General features: G+C 43.2%; 1 protein-coding gene across 4 annotated transcripts in view; it reads right to left on the bottom strand.

Annotated features, from left to right (window-relative positions):
* Positions 1–13,804, bottom strand: part of FANCI (FA complementation group I) — an 82,555-nt gene extending 68,751 nt beyond the window's left edge. The window contains exons 1-3 of one of the 4 annotated variants that reach the window (XM_027569554.2): positions 13,705–13,778; positions 11,988–12,020; positions 10,161–10,263 (exon numbers count right to left, since the gene is read on the bottom strand). In XM_027569554.2, coding sequence (XP_027425355.1) covers positions 10,161–10,244 — 84 coding nt within the window. In that variant the 5' untranslated portion in view covers positions 10,245–10,263; positions 11,988–12,020; positions 13,705–13,778. Of the gene's footprint in view, positions 1–10,160; positions 10,264–11,987; positions 12,021–13,704 lie in introns of those variants that run through there. The other 3 variants (XM_027569553.2, XM_027569555.2, XM_027569556.2) reach the window with 3 other exon arrangements.
* Positions 13,805–21,804: the final 8,000 nt, after the last annotated feature.

Below are 21,804 nucleotides of genomic sequence, written 5' to 3'. Positions count from 1 at the left end.
GACAGAAGAGGGCCTTCATCTGACCATACTGGCATCTCCAACTTCTAGCCTCAGAACCATGAGAAATAAATGTTCCTCGTTTATAAGCCACCCAGTCTGTCATATTTTCTTTTCTTTAAAAGATTTTATTTAGGGGCACCTCGGTGGCTCAGTCGTTAAGCGTCTGCCTTCGGCTCAGGTCATGGTCCCAGGGTCCTGGGATCGAGCCCCGCATCAGGCTCCCTGCTCTGCAGAAAGCCTGCTTCTCCCTCTCCCACTCCCCCTGCTTGTGTTCCCTCTTTCTCTGTGTCTCTGTCAAATAAATAAATAAAATCTTTAAAAAAGAAAAAAAAAGATTTTATTTATTCATTAGAGAGAGAGAGAGAGAACACACAAGCAGGGGGAGAGAGAGAGGGAGAAGCAGACTCCCCGCCGAGCTGGGAGCCCGACGTGGGGCTTGATCCCAGGACCTGGAGATCAAGACCTGAGTTGAAGGCAGACGCTTAACCATCTGAGCCAGCCAGGCGCCCCTGCCATATTTTCTTATAGCAGCCTGAATGGACTAAGACAGACCTCCACATGGTTTAGAAGTGAAAAGGGGGTGGTGCTGAAGAAAAAGAAATCAAGAACTCTTACACTTCTGGCTTAAGCAACTAACTGGACAGATGCTGGCACTAGCCATTGACATGGTGAAAATCTGGTATTAAGCATCTAAATCACCCAGAGGGCTTGTTAAAACAAATTGCAAGGCCCCAGTTTTTGATTTAGCAAATCTGACATGGGACTCAGAACTACTACTCTTAAGATATCCAAGTAGAAATGCCACGCAGTCAACTGGATATACCAAAATGGAGCCTGGGAAGAGCTCGATGGGAACACAGGAGATCATTCAGGAAGAGACGTAAAGAGAGGAGAAACACCAACAGTCAAGGATTAAAAAGAGAAGCAGAAGCCAGCAAAGATGGAGAAGGTGACAATACCCAGAGAAATGAATGTCACAGAAGCCAAGACAAATAAAACTGAATTTGTTCTCTTCCGCAACTACACGGGCCTGGTCTTTCTGACTGGAGTCTGTATTATCTCCCTTCTTAAATAGGCAATAAGGAAGTACCTGACTGCTCCACCTGGAACTGCCAGCAGAATACTCAGCCCTTGACATAGCCCTCAGAGAAGGGGAGTTCTCAACCAGCGCTAAATTTGTTCCTCCTCCCACCCCCCAGAGTACACTGGGCAATGCTTGGAGACATTTTCAGTTGTCATAACTGGAAGGGTATTACGATCATCTAACGGATAGGACTAGGGATGCTCCTAAAACACCCTATAAGGCACAGGACAACAGCCCTCGACAAAGAATTACCCAGTCCAAAACGTGAACAGTGCAAAGGCTGAGAAACCTGACTCTAGTTTTTTTAATTTTTATCCTCATTTTAATTCATTTTTAACTTTTATTTGTTTAAATAAAATACACCACAAATTTCTAATTCGTATTTGGCCTTTCAAAAGAAAACAGAAAAAAATCCTGTAGGTTTTCCAATGGCATTTTTAAAATTTTGGGTTTTTTCCATTTCTTTTATTTAAATTCAATTAATTAACATACATTATCGGTTTCAAAGGTAGAGGTGATTCATTAGTCTTATATAATACCCAGTGCTCATTACATCACTTGTCCTCCTTAATGTCCAGCACCCAGTTACCCCATTCCCCTACCCCTTCCCCCTCCAGCCACCCTCAGTTTGTTTCCTATGGTTAAGAGTCTCTTATGGTTTGTTTCCCTCTCTGATTTCGTCTTTTTCCGCCCCCCTCTTCCCCTATGATCCTGTTTTCTTAAATTCCACATGAGTGAGATCATATAATTGTCTTTTCCTGATTGACTTATTTCTCTTAGCATAATACTCTCTAGTTCCATCCACATCGTTGCAAATGGCAAGATTTCTTCTCTTTTCCTTTTTTTTTGATGGCTTAGTATTCCATTGAGTATATATATCATATTTTCTTTATTCATTCATTCGTCGATGGGCATCTGGGCTCTTTCCATAGTTTGGCTATTGTGGACATTGCTGCTATAAACATTGAAACCCTGACTCTTCTTGAAACAATTTCAGTTTCATTAGAAGGCAGTATGGCATGGGGAAAAAAAAAACGGACCTACAATCAGATGATGAATCCTGGCCATGCCATTTACTGGCTTCATAATCTCCGTCAAGTTATTTCACTGTATGTGTGTCCATTTCCCTACCTCCGAGGACAGTTAGGAGGATTCAGTTGGATGACAGGTAGAAAACTAACGCACAGGTGCTCAACGAATAGTTCCCTCCCGCTCCCTCTGTCCTCCGCTCTCCTTCCTCCCTCCACTTACATGATCTTTCCCTTCCTTTTTGACTTTATGCTTTTTACTGCATTTTAAAACACAAAAGTAAACGAAGATTACGTATCCTTGTTATTTTGGAAGGCTTTAACATTTTTCTTTTAATTTGTAGACTGAAACTATCAAGTTAATGGCACAGTCCAGATATAGACTTTTTTTTTTTAAATAGAACAGCCCTCATTTTGCAACATCTGATGTTTCCTCACGATTACACTGAGTTTATGCATTCTCTGTCAGAACACAGGTGATACTGTGTCCTTCTCATAGTATCACACCTGGAGGCATGTGATGTCCATCTATCCCTCACTGGTAATATTAATTCTGGTTGCTCAAATGTTTTGCTTGATTTTCCCACTTTATAATTACAGCCAGTGAGCAGTTTGTAGGGAGACACTTTGACCATGCACATATCCTGCTCCTCATCTAGTTTTCCCCTTGTATAATGGAAAAGCCCAGCAACAATTACCATTACCAGGTTATCAAAGTCAATACCACCAGGAATGACACAGACATCATGAGCCCAGTGATACACTTGAAAAAGGCAAGGCGCCATCTCTGGGGTCCTTCTACCAGGGATGAATGACCTCAGTCCAATCATGAGACACAAAAAGACAGGCACCAACTGAGGGACATTCAGCAAAATAACGGATCAATACTCCTCAGGGTTATCAAGATCATGAGGAACTGTTGCAAACTGCAAGAATCAGGGAAAAATAACAAGTGCAATGTATGCTGAGTGGGATTCTTGGGGAAAAAAATGACATCAGTGGAAAAACTACCATATAGAGTCTGAAAAGGGTCTTTAGGTTTGCTAATGGTATTGTACCCATGTTAATTCCTTGATTCTTAAAATTCTGACTAAGGTTATGTAAGATGCTATGGGAGGGATACACACAACTTTTCTGTAAGTCTAAAAGTAGCTCAAAATAAAAGGCAAAAAAAAAAGAAAGAAAAAGAAAATTCTCCCTGGATTTAGCATCCACTGGTTTCTTGCCTGATCCAATCTTCATCATGACAGCTGCAAAATGATGATTTTCTAACGCTAGCACAGTAAGCAAGAGACCTTCCTTCTCCCTAAAATTTATTTTTTTATTACCAGTACGGAGTCACAAATTTATTTTTCAAAGTCTTATAATTCATAACTGAACTTTATTATTTTGATGTTCTAATAGCCTCAGATCTGGGTGACAGAACCCCTCTGAGTTAGATCATATGTCCTTGTGACATGCCCTCATCATTTTTTCTGAGCACTTTACTTTCTGGCTTAGCAAGATGTTCCAGGCTCATCTTGTATCTATCATGCCCACTCTTGAAAGCAGCCATTTCTCTGAAAAGCCCTGGTTCCCTTTAGTAGGGAATGATTATTAGAGACCAAAGATCTAAGTCATGGCTGTGCTTGTTAATACCATGCCATCTTTGTTGCCACATCTTGGGTCTTTCAGTGAACAGAGCTAAAAAAAATATATATACATATATGCATGTATATGCAAATACATACAAATATACGTGTGTGTAGATATGCATGTAAGTACACATATGTGAGAAGTCATTAAGTTCATATCAACACTTCCATTTCTAATTTATCCCCACAGGGTTCTTTCTAGCCTTCCTATATCCTATATTTGTCCCTTCTACCACAGTAAAAATGCTGACTTCCCAATGTCAACACATTTACTCATTTGCTGAACCCTGTAATACATCTAAAATCATTTCAGAATTGCTTTGCGCATATCACTACATTAAATAATCCTATTTAAAAAGTTCATGGTTTATTTGTATTTCTCCCTTCAATCCTCTGCCCAAGAGGGTATATGGTCAAATACTTGGATTAGTTCTTTTTTTCTACCTCCTCACCTTCAGTATGGTTATGGAATTCTTCCTGAGTTTCTTTTTTGTAAGGATACACAGATACATGTATGCTTTATTTCCCTTCTTTCTTATATAAAAGGTAGAATAATACACATTTTTCATTTTGCCTTTTTAACTTAATATCTCCTGGAAATCATTATCAGTCCATAGTGAACTTCATTCTTTTTTACAGATTCAAGAACATAGTGCATAATATGATTTCATATTGTTGGAGGTACATCTTTAGGTATTCCTAGAAGTAGGATGAGTGGGTTGAGGGGAAATATATTTAAGTAGTTTTGTTAGATAGCATCAAATTCTTACCATTTTTGCATTCCTACCAGCAATGTATGAGTGACTGTTTCCCCAATCTGACCAAGAATGTATAGACAAGGTGTTCATTTTTTTCCTACTCTGACAGATAACAGTAGCTGCTTCATTTTAATTAGTATTTCTCTTATGAGTGAAGCATCTTTTGTTTACAGCCATTTTTACGTCTTTTTGTGATTATCCTCTTCATTCCTTTTGCTCTTTTTCTATGGGATTTTTGGCCTCACTCCCTCAATTATTATTATTTATGAATTAGGGATATTAATCCTTTATCTGTGGTACATTGCAAATATCTTCTCCCAATTTGTCATCTGTGTTTTGATGCTGCGTATGGTGTTTTTGGTCATGTAAATTTTACTTATATGTAGGTAAATTTATCAATCTTTTAGTGTATCTAGATTTTGAATCCTAGAAAAGCCTTCTCTGCACTGAAATTAAAGAGGAATCTCAACCGTTTTCTTCTAATATTTAGATTTAAGATTTTGAGAGCGTGCATGCACAAGGGGGAAGGGACAAGCAGACTCCCCACTGAGCACAGAGCCTGAGAAGGAGGGGGCGGGGCTTGATCCTAGGACCCTGAAATCATGACCTGAGGTGAAATCAGACACTTAACTGACTGGGCCACCCAGGTACCCTAGATTTTTTTTTTTTTTCCATTTAGACCTGATTCATGTGGAGCTTATTCTTGAACAGTATATGAAGAATAAATCTAATTTTATCTATTTTTTTCCTAAATGGCTATCTAGTTGTCCCAACACCATTTATTAAATACGATCTTTGCCCCAATTATTTGGAATACCACTTTATCATATATACTAAATTTTATATGTAGTTGGATCTATTTTGACACTTTGTTATTCCATTATCTGTTCTTCTCTTCATGCACCAATACCACACTGAATTAGGATTTTTGGTGCATTTAGTATCTTGTAGGGCTGGTCCTTCCTCAGAGATCTTCCATTTCAGTGTTTTCCTAGCTATTCTTGCCTATTTTTATGAACTTCGTTTCTGCTGTGTGTATGAAATGCTATTTTTACATAATTTTATATTCTGCTACCTTGCTGACTTCTTGTTCGAGATGGTTTGATCAGATTCTTCGGGGTTTTCCAGGTACACTAGTATGACATCTGCAAAGACAGATGGTTTTATATCTTTTTTTCCTATTCTTGTGCCTTTCATTGTTTTCTCTAGTTTAATTGCATTGGCTAACAGACCAGGACAACGTTAAATTGCAGTGGAAAGAGTAGGCTGCCTGGTTCCTGGTCTCAATGGTCTCATTACCATGCCCCTAGGGTCTCCCATTAAGATGCTGACTTTAGGATTTACACATACATTTTATTATGTTAAGGAAATAGGCCCCTACTCCCATTTTCTCAAAGAGTTTTTACCAGGAATGGGTGAATTTTATCAAAGGCTTTCTATAACTTATGAAGATAATCATAGGGTCTTTGGAGTAATATACTTTCTAACATTGAACCAACTTTGTATTTCTGGCATAAATTCCACTTAGTCATGACATATTTTCTTTTCATGTGGTATTGGAATCTGTTCCCTAGTATTTAAGATTTTTGCATCAATGTTCGTAAGTGAAAATACCCTTTAATTTTCTATTTTTTTCCTAAGATTTTATTTATTTGTCAGAGAGAGAGCGAGCGAGTGTGCAGCAGGCAGAGGGAGAAGCAAGCTCCCCGCTGAGCAAGGAGCCCGATGCGGGACTCGATCCCAGGATCCCGGGATCATGACCTGAGCTGAAGGCAGATGCCCAACCGACTGAGCCACCCAGGCATCCCGTATGTTTTTTTTTAAGATTTTATTTATTTATTTGATAGGGAGAGACACAGCCACCCAGGCTCCCCTCCTGTATGCTATCTTTATCGGGTTTAGGGTATCAAGGTTATGCTTTATAAAAGGATCTAGACGTTTTCCCTATATATGTACATTTTTTTCTGTGTTATATATGCTGTCAAAAAATTCTGTAGCATTGAGACTATCTCTAATCTCTGATTTCTAGAAGTCTCCTGTGAAATTATCTGAGCCTGGTGTTTCTTGTGAATTAATTGCTTAACTCTTTTTCTTCTATGTAAGTTGGTCTGGTTAAGCTTTCCATCTCAAATTGGGTCAATTTTATTAACCTCTATGTTCTTAATTATCCATTTCCTCTAGATTTTCAAATTTATTTGCATAAATGTGTACAAGGTAGTCTCTTAGTATTTTTGACATTTTCTCTTTATGAATAGTTATTTCTGGGGCGCCTGGTTGGCTCGATCAGTTAAGCATCCGACTTTAGCTCAGGTCATGATCTTGGGGTCCTGGGATCAAGCCCCGCCTTGGGCTCCAGGAGTCTGTTTGTCCCTCTCCCTCTGCCCCTCCCCCTGCTCATGCTCTCAAATGAATAAAAATCTTTTTTTTTAAAGATCTTTTTTTTTTAAGATTTATCTATTTGAGAGAGCGAGAATGAGAGAGAGAGTACATGAGAGGGGGGAGGGTCAGAGGGAGAAGCAGGCTCCTTGCTGAGCAGGGAGCCTGATGTGGGACTCGATCCCGGGACTCCGGGATCATGACCTGAGCCGAAGGCAGTCGCTTAACCAACTGAGCCACCCAGGCGCCCTAATAAAAATCTTTTAAAAAAAGGTTTTTCCCCCTTCTCATTTCTTATTTTGTACGTTTGTGTTTAGTACATCACTTTCTTGATTAGATAATGGTTTTGTCCATTTTTTTCAAAGAATCAGGATTTTGATGTATTAATTTGATCTACTGGTTTTCTGTTCTCTACTTGATTAGTTTCCACTTTCATTTTAGTAGTTTCTTCTTTGTGTCTTTCTTTTGTTTACTGCTCTTTCAATAATTTAATTCATTTATTTTATTTCAATAATTTAATTCATTTATTTTATTTAATTGACTTAGGTGATTTTTAAAAGTATTCCACAGACTGATATGTAGTGTTCTCATTATTTTTTAGAAGTCCTGTAATTTCTGTTGGTATATTCCTTTTTATCAAAAAGTTGTTTAGAAGGTATTTTATTTCAGGGTAGAAAACCTTTTTGGGGTCCCTAGGTGGCTCAGTCAGTTAAGTGCCAGCTCTTGATTTTGGCTCAGGTCATGATCTCAGAATTGGGGATCAAGCCCAGCATCAGGCTCCACGCTCAGTGGGGAGTCTACTTAAGATTCTTTCTCTCTCTCCCTCTGCCCCTCCTCTCTCTCTCTCAAACAAAACAAAACAAACCACCTTTTTACTTTTTATTTCATTTCTCATTTCTAGTTTTTACTGAATTGTGACCAAAGAGGGTGGTTTATATATTTCTACCTTACGGGACCTATCAATGTTTTCTTTGTGCTCTAGTATATGACACAATGATCATTTTTTTGTGAACATTTTACATGTTTAAGATATATATATATATATATATTTCTTTAAAGATCTATTTTTTTAAGTAAGCTCTACACTCAATGTGGGGGTCAAACTCAATCCCAAGATCAAGAGTTGCATGCTCTACTGACTGAGCCAGCCAGGCGTCCTGAAGATATATTCTCTTATTAAAGTATTCCCACATATTTTAAGTACTCTTCATATTTACCATCTCTTTACAATCTTTGCTTTGTTTAGGTATCCCAAGGTCTGTATTCCACTTTCACTAATTTCCTCTTTAGCAGTGTTTAGTCTACTGTTAACTATCAAGGTTTTCATTTCTAGAAGTTTTCTGATTGTTTTCCAAATCTATCCCTTATTTTATGGATTCTACTTCTTCATTGATATATTTGAATATGTTAAAAATCACATTAAGGGGTGCCTGGGTGGCTCAGTTGGTTAAGTGACTGCCTTTGGCTCAGGTCATGATCCTGGACTCCCGGGATCGAGTCCCACATCGGGCTCCCTGCTCGGCAGGGAGTCTGCTTCTCCCTCTGATCCTCTTCCCTCTCGTGCTCTCTATCTCTCATTCTCTCTCTCTCAAATAAATAAATAAAATCTTTTAAAAAAAATCACATTAAGTATTTGTGTGAAATATAAAGTCCCTTTTAGATTCCTCTAGTCTCTCTAAATCTTCGAATGTGAATTTTCCTACTGCTGGATATGTCAGTCTGTCTTGCCATGGACTTCTTTATGTGTTTTATACGTTTTTATTTTAAGCACATCCTCTTTAGACATTTTATTAAATAAAGTGAAGCATATACTGCTGGAATACTTAACAATTTGTAGAAGATATAAAAAAATGACTAATACACCGGTCAACAGAATCAGATCCAAAAAGATCTTGATGGAGTGAAATGAAATTAATTTAAAAAGATAATTAACAGATATAAACGTAAAATCTTGTATGTGGGTTCTAAAAACTAACTATAGAAATTCAGAGATGAAGGAACTAGCCTAATATCAACATGTGCAAAAATGAGTTGGGGTTTTTAGTTGCTTGTAAGAGCAACGAGACAACAGTATGATATTGTGGCCAACAAGTTGATTCTGCATTAATGGAGAAATAAGAGAAACATTAGTCCATTCTACTTTAGTGGTAGAAAACACGTGAAGTCCTGTGTTCAATTTAAGGTATAAAACTTTTAATGGAAATGTTAACAGAAATGTTCAGAAGACTGTGTCCATATTGGTGAAGGAACTTTGCTAACATTTCCTCAGTATCTGTTAGATATTAGATGGTTTACGTGCATTAACTCATTTCATCTTTACCAAAACCTTCCTAGGGATAAGCAAGAATGGGAGAAGTAATTCACAGCATCTATTTATATCATGAATTTTGTTCTAGTTCTTAGTTTTACTTAAAATGTTAAAGCCTCTTCAAACTCCTTTTGGAAGCAAAAAAACACAAATTCTAAATCAATACATTAATTAAAAGCTAGTTTTAACCAAATCTTAAATGTCTATAGAATGATCCAAGTTGAAACTCATGCAATGGATTGTCTCAAAAAGGTGCTACAAAAGCAATCCTGTGTAACAACAACAACAAAAATACACAACCAACCAAAAACAGAGCCTGAGCCCATCCCTGCATCAATTCCCAATTCGTGTCACATATTAACAGAGATTACAAGCTAAATTATACCTAGCTTCAATGACCACAACACAAGCATGCAAAAATTCCTTTAAAAACATGACACTCAAAGTCTTAACTTGTTCAGACATGTATATTAATGTTTAGAGTTAATGTTAAGCAGGGATTCCTTTCCATGCAGGAATCTGAATAAGCTGAGATCACTTATTATGGAAAAAGGGAAGTCTACCAGGAGAGTAAGAAGATTCAAATAATAACTTAAAAATATTTTACTGCTTATAAATTTATCTTCTTTAAAGGAAAATATTAATAAAGGAATGTCAATAGGCAAAATGTCTCACACGTAACTATAGTCTGGATAGTCTCTTCAAATAGGATTGTTCTAAGAACCTTGAAAGTACACTAATTTGTTTATATACATACAATTGCATAAATGTTTAAATGTTATATAGTTGTAGACGAATGTTGTCTACTTCTCTTCCTTATTTCTTTACATCTGAGTTGTTATCAAATAAATCCTTGTCTCCTAAGGACAGTGGAGGTAGATGAAGTGGCAGAATAATTTTTCTAACATGTCCTTTGAATTTGTCATCATGCTTGACATTTGGTTTTAGGAGAACAGGCTTCCTAATACTTACGTAATCTTCTTTCAGGGTCCGAAGAAATTCCTGCAGTCTATCTGCTGTTTTTTCTGATGCTAGAGATATTATTTTTTGGTCCATTGTTGCACATATCAGGGAACTGTAAGGGAAAGTATCAGAGGTGGATGAAACTTCCAGAAGTAAACAACCTTGATTATTTTCTTTCCTGTTAACTATTTCATACATATTATAGACCATGTAACAGTGGGTACTCATTAGTATGAGTAGGTGATACTTATCCAAGCCAAAATAATCTGGAGAATTCCCTGGAATTTCCATATTAGAAACTTGTATTCTAATCAAGTAGTTTCATAATTTTTGCCCATTTTTATATTTTTTTAGCATCTACCTAGCACACTGACTAGAACAAAGCTGCCACATAACAGTATATCAAATAATTATAAACATATACACAAGAATATGTATTATAAGCTTAAAGTAATATTTGATAAATGAATAAATCAACAACACTGTAAATGCAAAGTGCCAATTAAATGGTATAAAAACAGGGTGCCTGGATAAGCATCTGCCTTTGGCTCAGGTCATGATCCCAGGGTCCTAAGATCAAGTCCTGCATCACGCTCCCTGCTCAGAGGGGAGTCTGCTTCTCCCTCTGCCCCTCCCCTCGCTTGTGCACACTCTCTTGCTCTAAAAAAATAAACTAAAAAAAAATAAATGGTATAAAAACAAATGAGAAGTTAACAAGACTAATGAAATAAATGTGTGCCTAGAGGTCAAGAAGGCTTCCCAGCAGAGAGCTTGAACTGGAACTTAGAAACTAAATTTAGATAGTCAAGATAACCAGATGGTACGCTTTATACACTACTAAGAAGGAGAATGTCATGAACAAAGGACTTCTTCATAGGAGAATCTGAAAAACCTATTTAGGGAAAATGAGGGACAGAGGTACGAAGTTCAAGTAGGGGAGCAATGAGTATGAAGGCTAGAAAGACAGGCTGAGAATAAACTGTACAAGATCTTTTTTGTTTTCAAGATTTTATTTTTAAGTATTCTCTACACCAAACATGGGGCTCGAACTCACAACCCCAAGAGTCACATGCTCTACCAACTTAGCCAGCCTGGTGCCCCTAAATTGTGCAAGATCTTAAATGACAGATTAAGGGATTTAGATTTTATTCTGTAAATGATAACAACCAAAATTTTTGGAGCAAAAGAAAATCTGCCTGATTCAGATTCTGCCTGTTTCAGACTGAACAAGTGTTTGAGCAAACAATCTGGCATCAACACATAGATTAAAGTGGGGAGAGAGTAAGGACAAAGAGCAGAGACTAAGAAGTTGTGGGGGGCTATTTTAGTGATAGACACAAAGGCCTGTATTAGGGTGGTGACTCTGGGGCGTGGAAAGGAAGAGATGAAATGGAAGCCTATTGGGAGGCAGGATTTAGTGCGCAGCTATGGGAATATAATGGGAAGGGGGGAAATGCAAACTGGTGCGAAGAAGAGCTGTTCCCCTCTTGTATTTCTTCTTGTTTCCCATCCCCATAAAATGTACCATCCTCCATGAAGCTACTGAAACCAGACGCCTGGACATCCTTTTTTTTTTTTCCCCCCCTGGACAACATTCTTCACAATTTCACCTTCATCCTTCATATCCACTGACAAGTCCTGGCAATGTCAGCCCCTAAACATCTCTCAAATCTACTTCTCAGATCCACTACTGCCGTATCACTCCACAGCCACCACCATCTCTCAGCTGACCTCCTACAAAAGCTTTTAACTTGTCCCCCACACAGCAACTGAAGTAATCGTTTTGAAACACAAACCAGATTACGTGGCTTACACTCCTTCCACCTCCATCCTTACCTTAAAACTCTTCGGAGCCTTTCCACTGCTCTCCTATCAGTCCAATATCCAGAAGTCAGTTTAAAAGGTCCTGCAGGGTCTGGCCCGCACCTAACTCCCCCCCTTCATCACTATACACTCCTTGCTTTCAGTCCTTCGAACCCCCAAGTTCTCCTGCCACAGGCCCTTACAACTTAACTTTCAGGCTGGAACTTCTATACATACCCCTCCTTTCATCCCCTGCCCCCCAGTCTTTTAATTCCTACAAATCCTTCAGATCTCAGCTCAATCTACACTTCCCAAGAAGCTCAGTCTAGGTTAAACGCTCCCCCCCCCTTTTTTTTAGATTTATTTAGAGAGAAAGAGAGGGAGCGAGTAGGGGGAGAGGGAGAGAGAATCTCAAGCTGACTCCCCACTCAGCCCTACCCAGGATCTGGAGATCACGACCTGAGCAGAAACTGACTGAGCCACCCAGGCACCCCTAAATACTCCCTTATTATACCTTTTCAAGGCAAGAGTAACTTCTCTTACCCTCACTACACCTTTAGGGTGACATTTGTAATGACTAGATTAGGACTGTATCTCCCACTTACTATAAACTCCATGGTGGGGGGAGGGGGCGGCATGTCTGGTCTTGTTTACCACCGAACCTCCCGAACCTCCCGTACTTAATCACAGTACCTCCCTTGTTTTGTTTTGTTTTTTAAAGATTTTGCCAGAGAGAGAGAGAGAAAGAGCACACAAGCTGGGCTAATGGCAGGCGAGGGAGAAGCAGACTACCCTCCGAACAAGGAGCCCCACTTGGGACTCCCTCCCACGACCCTGGGATCATGACCCCAGCGGAAGGCAGACTCCCAACCGACTGAGCCACCCAGGCGTCCCCAGCACCTCCCTTGTAATAGGTGCCCAATAAATATTTGCTGAACAAATGAATTACTGAACTCCCTAGGCCCTGGGCCTACATTCACTCATTTGATCCTCATACCAACCCCACGAAGTAGGTGTTAACTAGTTCCAATTTAGATGAAGATCTTTCGGGATTTGGAGAGATTACATAATTGTCCCAAGGGTTAGAAGGCCAGTAGTAGCAGAGGCAGAAATGAAACCCAGGCCTGTTCAGCTCCAGACCCCAAGATCCCATGCTCTTAATTACCACCCCCGCCCCCGTCAGGGCCTAGGCGGGTGGGGGAGCGGGGAGGGCCGAGAAAATGCAGAAAGGGCATACCGACCAAGAGAGACTTGCAGCCAGAGGGGGAACACGCTGAAATCTATCTCAGCGGGTGCATTTGCTAAATTCGGCCGAAAACCAGAGATGAACTACCAGGCGACTGCGAAGCGCGCAGCACCTCTTGTCCAGAGACTAGCGCGGCTCAGGGACGCGAAACGCGCGGGTTTTCCGGCCGGGGCTCCCCCGAGAGCAACACGTAAACACAAACTTGGAAGCAAAGCGGCTGGCGAAGCGGGCCGTGACCGGGCCACAGAAGTGAAACGGGGTGAGATGTCTCAGACGCAGGAGCTGAACCCTGACGGAGAGAAGACTCTAACAGGAAGGCGGAGAGTGTGGCCCGGCCGGGAGGAGGGAGCCGCGGAAACCGAGGGATGCGGCGGGAGACAGGCCAGAGAAAACACCAGAACGCCAGCTCGCAACAGCAGTCCTCCAGTCCTCACAGACCCGCTCCCTCCCTAAGGCGCTGAGTCCCTACGCCCAGGCAGCGAGCGAAGCCCCCCGTACGGTTACCTCAGCCTCACCGCCACAACAAACTTCCAAAAACCCCGCTCAACCGCACGCCGCCGCACTTCCGTCACGGCACACTACAGGCCCCGCCCCCCCGCGGCTTAGTTCCGCTGCCCGGGCGCACGCGCGTGGGATGTACCATTAAGGCAGAAGGGGTCGGGAGTCCTCGGACGTTCCCACTCCCAGTCGCGGGGAGGCGCAGCAGGTGAACGCGCATTCAGGACCGCAGAGAGCATGCGCAGTGTGGCCTGAACGTACCTGGAGCGTGGTGTTGACCGGTTAACACCTCTTGGTTACTGTTAGGGAAAGAGGGAGTGCGAGATGGGCCGAATCAAGGGACCTACAGGTCTTTGCATTGGAAGCACCTGGAAGGCAGATGAAGGTGTCCCGCTCCTTGCATTAGGGGAGGTACCAGTAACCCCCAAGATGTAAGCCCCAAGTGGCCAGGCGGCTTTTTGTTCTTACCCCCGCAAAACCTTAGCATTTAGCGCATAGTCTGGCAAAGCAGTAAATGCTCAGTAAATGTTTATTAATTGAACAACCGACAGTAGAGCAAAGAGCAATGGAGGGGCAGATCTAGAATCTATTTTAGGTTGAAGGAGCAGCTTGGGCAAAGGGCCTGAGAGCAACAAGCAAGCAAGCCCCTGACTAGGTGAAGGTGCTTGGGGTGGGGGTGAGAAAGCAGGGGCTTGGAAGTCCTTTTCACATCAGAGGTAGTGTGGAAAAACAGCAGAAGTGGAAGGACGTGACTGTATTCACATTGTAGAAGAATCTCTCTGGTAGGTGAGTGCCGCAGAGACTTAAAAAGAGATGATGAGGGGCGGGGAGGACTGAAGGCACGACACTTTAGGTAAATTGCCCTGGAAATAGGTAGTTGCAGTGGAGACAGGCGGAAAGGAGTCGACTGCATGTGAAAGAGATTAGGAAGTAGCGTGCACCGGCTTGGGGGAGATGTGGGAGGAGCTGAGGAATATTCAGGCTTGAGTGATAGGTGGGGGTGGGTTGATAATGCCAGGGAACTGACACAGGGAGCACAGGGAAAACTGCAGGTTTGGGGACAGGGTGATGAGGAGGCCTTCAGATTTGGACTTGCCAAATGGCATGTGAAGGAATGCTAAAATCAGAGGTATTCAGTGTGGAGCCTGACCACCCCCCCATCCCCTCGTCCGCAGGGGTGGGATGGGTCTACTTGGCCAGTACCGGGAGAAACAACCCCTGGAAGAGAAGGATGCCTCTCAGCTGTCCAGGCCTGCTCCTTGCTTATGACCCTTGTGAAGCAACTTTTACTTCTATCACGTTTCTGGCCCAATACTGAGCTGTAATATATGGCTGAAACACAGCAGCTGAGTTGGAAGATGATTCCTGAAAGGAATCCTTTAGCTTGCCGAGGATACAGATGACTTTACCTCATCTTCTCCCCACAAAGCCTCCCTTTTCAGCTGTTTATGGGACTGAGCCATACAGCCACAAAAGTATGTGGTTGTGTCATCCAGCAGGCTCATTTGCCTTTTTGAGCCTCCAGTTGTGCATCCCAGCAGCACTTACTGAACTGCCTGTGTGAGTGTCTACCCAGGGCATTGACAGTTCAGTGTCTTTTCTCCCTCTTGTTACACATGCAAAGGAAAAGACCGGACTCAAATGAATAACAGTCTTTCCCCACCTGGTGCAAGCTTCCTTACTAAGCAACAAATCATATTCATCTGCTTCAACCAACTAGATTCCTACACTGGGCAGCTGGTGATAACATTGACTTTAGAAGAAACAGCCAATTAAAAACAGGTTTACAATAGTGGAACTAAATGTTCTTCAAACCTTATCAGCAGTTCTCATTTGTGTGGTAACATTATAACTACTGATATTTGCAGGAGTCTAGAGAAAAAGGACAAATGGAGGCCTCCTTTCATTCAGGATACTGGGTCTTGCAGTGTGAGGGGCTTCAAAGGACAAATGGAGGCCTCCTTTCATTCAGGATACTGGGTCTTGCAGTGTGAGGGGCTTCATATGTTTGCATGAAGATCTACCCCATGCCTTCCTCCTAGAGCTGCTGTTGGCTACCCTTTGGGTCTACAGTTGTGCACACCAGCAGGCCTACCCTGGAGAGGGTGGACTGAGGAAGGGGACTGTATAGGCCAAGGAAGCGACTTTGGGGATGTTTTGGAAGGTACTCAGAGCGTGGTCTGAAGGAAGGCATGTGGGTTTTGGTGGTTACACTCTCTAGGTTTCTTGATCTCATCATCTGGGAAGGGGGCTAATAAGGCAGCCACCCGGACCAAGAGCTCTAGTTGTCTGGGTTTAAGGGTGACTTGATTAAGAGAATAATCAAGGTAGCACGTATCAAAAGCCTAACACTTAGAAACCCTTCATACTGTTAGTTCCCTCCAGCAGTCCCACATTTGGGTCTAAATATGGAAGAATTGGACTCAGGGTCTCCAACACATATTTGTACACCCATGTTCACAGCAGCATTGTTCACAAAAGCTAAAAGGTAGAAACAACCCAAGTCTTCATGGACATTGAATGGATAAATAGAATGTGATATATCCATACAAAGGAATAATCTTCAGCCTTAAAAAAGGGAAGAAATGCTATCTGTCACTTACTACAACGGGGATGAACCCAAAGGACATTATGCTAAGTGAAATCAGCCCGTCACAAAAAAGACAAGTACTCTATGATTCCACTCATAAGAGGTATCAAAAGGAGTGAAATTCATAGAAACACAAAGTAGGATGATGCTTGACCAGGGTCTGGGGAGGAGGGAGAAATAAGGAATTATTGCTTAATAGATACGAAGTTTCAGTTTTGCAAGATGAAAAAGTTCTGATCTGTTTCACAATAATATGAATACTTCACACTACTAAAGTGTACATTTGAAAATGGTGAAGATCATTAGCCAAAAAAAAAAGGACAATACTATCTGGGCAGCTCATAGGATTGTTAAGGAGAACCAGCTGAGTCTACCCTGAAGAAATTCCAACTTGGTAGGATTTGAGGTAGAGGTTTAACAGCTTTACTATGCGTATCCCCAGTGTCTAGAAAACTGACACACAGGGTACCTCATAAATATTTATTAAATGGGTACAGAATTATGAACTCATCCTTAGAAAAATACGGTTTTAAATTATCTCAATGACATGTTAACAGTTCAAACCCAAAATTTTGACTTAATATATTACTACTTTTAAAACTTCTTGTGAATTTGAAATCATTTGAAGATTGAAAGTCCAAAACTGGGGCACCAGGGGCGGTGCAACTTGTTGAGTGTCCGACTGTTGGTTTTGGCTCAGGTCCTGATCTCAGGTCATGAGATCGAGCCCCACGACGGGCTCCATGCTTGGGGGATGGGGGAGAATCTGCTTGGGACTCTCTCTCTCTTTCTCTCTGCCCCTCCTTCTCTCTCTCAAATAAATGAATAAACCTTAAAAAAAAGAAAGAAAGAAAAAGAAAAGTTCAGAACAACCACAACAAACAAAAATGTTAGCTCCCTTCCCCTACACGGTCTCTTTTTTCTCAGAGGCCTGAAAGACAGGACGGGGGTGGGGGGTGGGGGGGGGCACGTAATCCTTAAAAACTGGCCTTTTGCAATTGGTGACATTTGATTAAGGCTTGTAGATTATCCCAATACACTGTATGCTAACTAACTGGAATTTAAGTAAAGGTTTGTAGATTATCCAATTGTATTACAACAACGTTCATTTTGTGATTTTGGTCATTATACTGCGGTTCATTATGAGAATGTCCCTGTTTTTTTTTTGGAAATACACGCTGTTTGTTTTTCCTCATATTGTTAAACCTTACCTCACCAAAAAATAACCTTTGAACAAGCATACCGATAGATTTTATTTATCCTCATTGCTTTCATCCCTGGCACTGCGCACTTCCCCACGGCCACAGGGCGACCCTTCTTTGGGGAATGAGCATGGCTCGGGGAGACCTGCAGCTTTTTAGCTCTGTGGGGCAGCCCATGCTAGTCAAGGCACCCTCATTCCCACTGTGTAACTGTAAGGAGGGTGCAGAATATCCCTCGAGCTGGGTTTTCCCATTTTCCGAAGGAGGGGTTGAGCCCAGGACAATTATTACTGGCCAAAAGGGAATGGCAGTGACCAGATTCTTGCCCCCAGGAAAGTGAGGTGATGTCACCTTCCCCAGAAGCCAGGGGGCAGGTGTGACTTTCCTGAGCAGTCACACTGGTGTCATTCTCACTTCTGGAGGAGGTAGCGCAGCCTGCGTGTTGCACGGTAAGGGGGCTTTCGAATGACCAGGACCCCACTCCCCACTGACTGTGTGGCTTTGGGCAGGGCCTCCCATCTCTCCGACTCTCAGCTCCCTATTCTGTAAAAAAGGGGAAGATCCTCTCTACCTCACATCTAGAAGGACTGGATGCAATACCGCAGGTAAGGCACCTGTCGCAGTACAGAATGGGGGCACAGCCAATCCGAGCCCCCTCCCTGCCTGCCTCCAGCCTGGGAGAGCGAGCCAGGGAGCCTGAGGTTGTCTGCCAACATGGCCAGCACAGGTGTCTGGGCCAGTGAGGGCAGTGTCCCCCCTCACACAAGGGAACTATTGTTCTAGCACAGGAGCTAGACATGAACGTGACTCTTGGGGGCGGGGGAAGGGGAGAGGGCAGAGGCAGGACTGTGAGCAGAAAATAATGTTACAGGAAGCTCTGCTCCCTAAAAAGGGCCTCGTGGCCTGCTAGCATCCTGAAAAGCTCTTGTTTGGGTCTTTAACCCGCAAGTGTTCTTGGTGCACAGGAGTGTTCCTCGCGAGGCACTCTATCAGCTGGCTTTGACTGAGGCTATGCTGGGCCTTCTGTCCTTCTGTCCTTCTTTCCTCTGGCGCTCTCACCCACCCTCCCTTATCTCCCACGAAGCTCACGCTCTTGGAAGCACCGGAGGACAAGTCCCGAGTCACACCTGTTAGTTTGCTAAAGCTGCCGTATCAGAGTACTACAGACTTAGTGACTTACACAACAGAAATGTATTTTCTCACAATTCTGGGGGTTAGGCATCCAAGATCAAGGCGTTGGCAGGACTGGTTTCTCCCCAGGCCTCCCTCCTTGGCGTATAGATAGCTGTCTTCTCCCTCTGTCGTCACATCGTCTTCCCTCTGTAACTCTCTGTGTCCCAATTTCCTCTTCATATAAGGACACCATTTTACAGGTGTCTAGCACAGCCCTGAGAGCAATCGTGGCCTGGAATTAGGTTAGGATCCCCCCCCTTTCTCTGCTTCCTGCACCCCCACCCACCTCACCATTGGCCAGCCCCAAAGAGGAAGAGGTTGGTGGGAAGGATAATCCTCAATCTACTTCCCACCAATCCTCAGAGCCGATGGGGCATGAGAGGTCAGGCAAGGTAGTGTGCTGGGCACAGGCAGGAGGGGGAGAGGGCCAGATACTCTAGGGCAGCGCTTTTCAAACTTTTCTGTGCATAGGAATCACTGGGGGCGGGGGGGTGGTCCTTGTTAACCTGCAGATTCTGAGTTAGCTTGTCTGGGGAAGAGCCTGAGACTCTGCATTTCTAACAAGCTCCCAGATGATGTTGATGCTCTTGGTCTACAGGCCACACTCCAAGGAATAGTAAGGATTAGACCAGCACTGTCCATTAGAAATACAATGGGAGGGCGCCTGGGTGGCTCAGTCGTTAAGCGTCTGCCTTCGGCTCAGGTCATGATCCCAGGGTCCTGGGATCGAGTCCCACATCGGGCTCCCTGCTCGGCGGGAAGCCTGCTTCTCCCTCTCCCACTCCCCCTGCTTGTGTTCCTGCTCTCGCTGTCTCTCTCTGTCAAATAGATAAATAAAATCTTTAAAAAAAAATTGGCAAAAAAAAAGAGAAATACAATGGGAGCCATTAAAATTAGAAAACTTTAAATTTTCTAATAACCACATCAAAAAAAAGGAGAAAAAAACAAGTGAAATTAACTCATATATTTTCAACCCGATATAATCCAAAGCACTACCACTTCAGAATACTAAGTCATGTAAAAATCCTTAATAAGAAATTTTATGCTGGGGCGCCTAGGTGGCTGAGTCAGTTAAGCATCTGACTCTTGATTTTGCCTCAGGTCATGATCTCACGGTGGTCTTGAGATCAAGCCCCTTGTTGGGCTCTGTGCTCAGCAGCAGGTCTGCTTGAGAGTCTCCCTCTCCCTTTGCCCCTCCCCCCACTTGTGCACGCGTGCTCTCTCTAAAATAAAAAAAATACAAATCCTTAATTTAAAAAAAAAAGAAATTTTATGCTCTTTTTTGTGCTCAGTCTTCAAAATCCAGTAGGTATCTTATATTAACAGCACATCTCACATTGGACTCTAAATACTTGATCACAGAATTTACAGTTGAGAAAGTAGAAGCACACACCTAAGTTATTCTAAACATACTTCACAGTTTTCCAATAACTGGATCTAGTACCAACCTTTCTATTTAAATTTAAGTTCATTAAAGTTACAATTCTTTGGTGCCATTATCCGATTTCATGTGCTAAAAAGCTACAGCTGGCTAGCGGACAGTACAGGACTAGACCCTCAGGGAGCAGAAAGATAGAAATGAGGGGTTCTGCAGCTCCAGGGAGGACTCGGGAGGAAACAAAGTCAGACGGCAGCCTGAGCAGGAGCCCAGGAAAGGGGCTGTCAGAAGAAAAGAGATTAAGTTTACTTAGCTGCAGCCCAAGATCCAAGCCCAGGCATTGCAGTCTGCTCTAGAGGAAGGGGTCTAGAGAGACAAGTGGGGGTCAGGTGCTGCTCCTAGGGACTGCCCCTCCGCGACACTCTCATAAGCCCCAGGATGTCTGGAGAGAGCATAAGAGGGTGAAGGGATCCCAAACCTACCCAAGTAGGAATCGGTTGAAAACCAAGAACTATTTTGGGGCAAACCAAAAAGCATTTCTGGGGATGGATCCTGGAGAATGTCCCGTGCACAGGATCTTGACCCTGTCCCAGACACCCTCGGGAGGCAAAATTAGGACCGAGGGTGACACTACAGAAGGCTGCTTGGGGGTCAGACCAAGGATGAGTTTTAAAACAAGGAGGAACATCCAGTAGTAAAAACAGGGAGCTCCCTGCCCTTGGAATCCCAGAGAAAGAATACTCTAGAGAAATCATCCCGTGCCCACCCTCCACCACACCCCCAGCAGTGAAATATCAAAGTGGAGACTGGGAAGCCACCTGCTGAGGGGAGGCAGCAGAGGGGTTTCTTATCTTACGCAGGGTTGGATAATGTGGGTCCCTCCACCCAGATGCATATTAATTGCGCATTTGGGGTAACCGTCAGCATTCACTGCGCATTTACATTTACTAAGTGTCAGGCACTGAGCTAAGCACTTTCATCCTCACTAAAGCCCCGAGCCTGTCCTCCAATCATCCCAGCTTCTCAGAGGAGGACACCGAGTCAGAGTGGTGAAGTTAATTCCACAGCTAGAAGGTGCTGGAGTTGGGATTTAAAAGTGGGCAGCCCGATTCCAAAGCAGGCTCCTATCACTCCGCCATACTGCCTAGAAGGCGGCTCAGCCTGTCTTGCCCTCTTCCAGCTCCGCCTTAACCAAGGCGCCCCACTCACTGTGGAGGTGACATCTGCCACACGCTGCAGGAGAGTGACAGGCCTGGATCTGCCACCAAGGCCACTGCATCCACAATCACATTTATTTATTTATTTATTTATTTATTAAGGATTTTATTTATTTATTTGAGAGAGAGAGAGAGAGAGGGGAGGTCAGAGGGAGAAGCAGACTCCCCGCTGATCAGGGAGCCCGACGCGGGACTCGATCCCATGACTCCAGGATCATGACTTGAGCCGAAGGCAGTGGCCTAACCAACTGAGCCACCCAGGTGCCCCCACAATCACATTTAAAATTTCCCTCCATCTCTTGCATGTCTTACCCTGCGATGTGCTTTCTCAGACCGCCCCCCCCCTGCAATGAGAGAGAGAGGGAGCAAGGAGGAGGGAATGGGGCCGGCCCAGATCACACCCCCGCTGCCCAGCTTCCACATGGCTGAGCAGGAACTCAGGAGCTGAAGCACACAAAAGAGGGCTTTGCGGTGGCTGCAGCCAGGCCCGGGCCAATCCCCCCACCCCCCTGGTGCTTCACTTGCCCCGATCTGGGCCTCCCTGTA

The sequence above is a fragment of the Zalophus californianus genome, chromosome 6 (assembly GCF_009762305.2).
Source record: "Zalophus californianus isolate mZalCal1 chromosome 6, mZalCal1.pri.v2, whole genome shotgun sequence".
NCBI lineage: Eukaryota > Metazoa > Chordata > Mammalia > Carnivora > Otariidae > Zalophus > Zalophus californianus.
The sequence above is the reverse complement of the archived record's forward strand: the minus strand, read 5'-3'. Positions and strand labels throughout refer to the sequence as shown.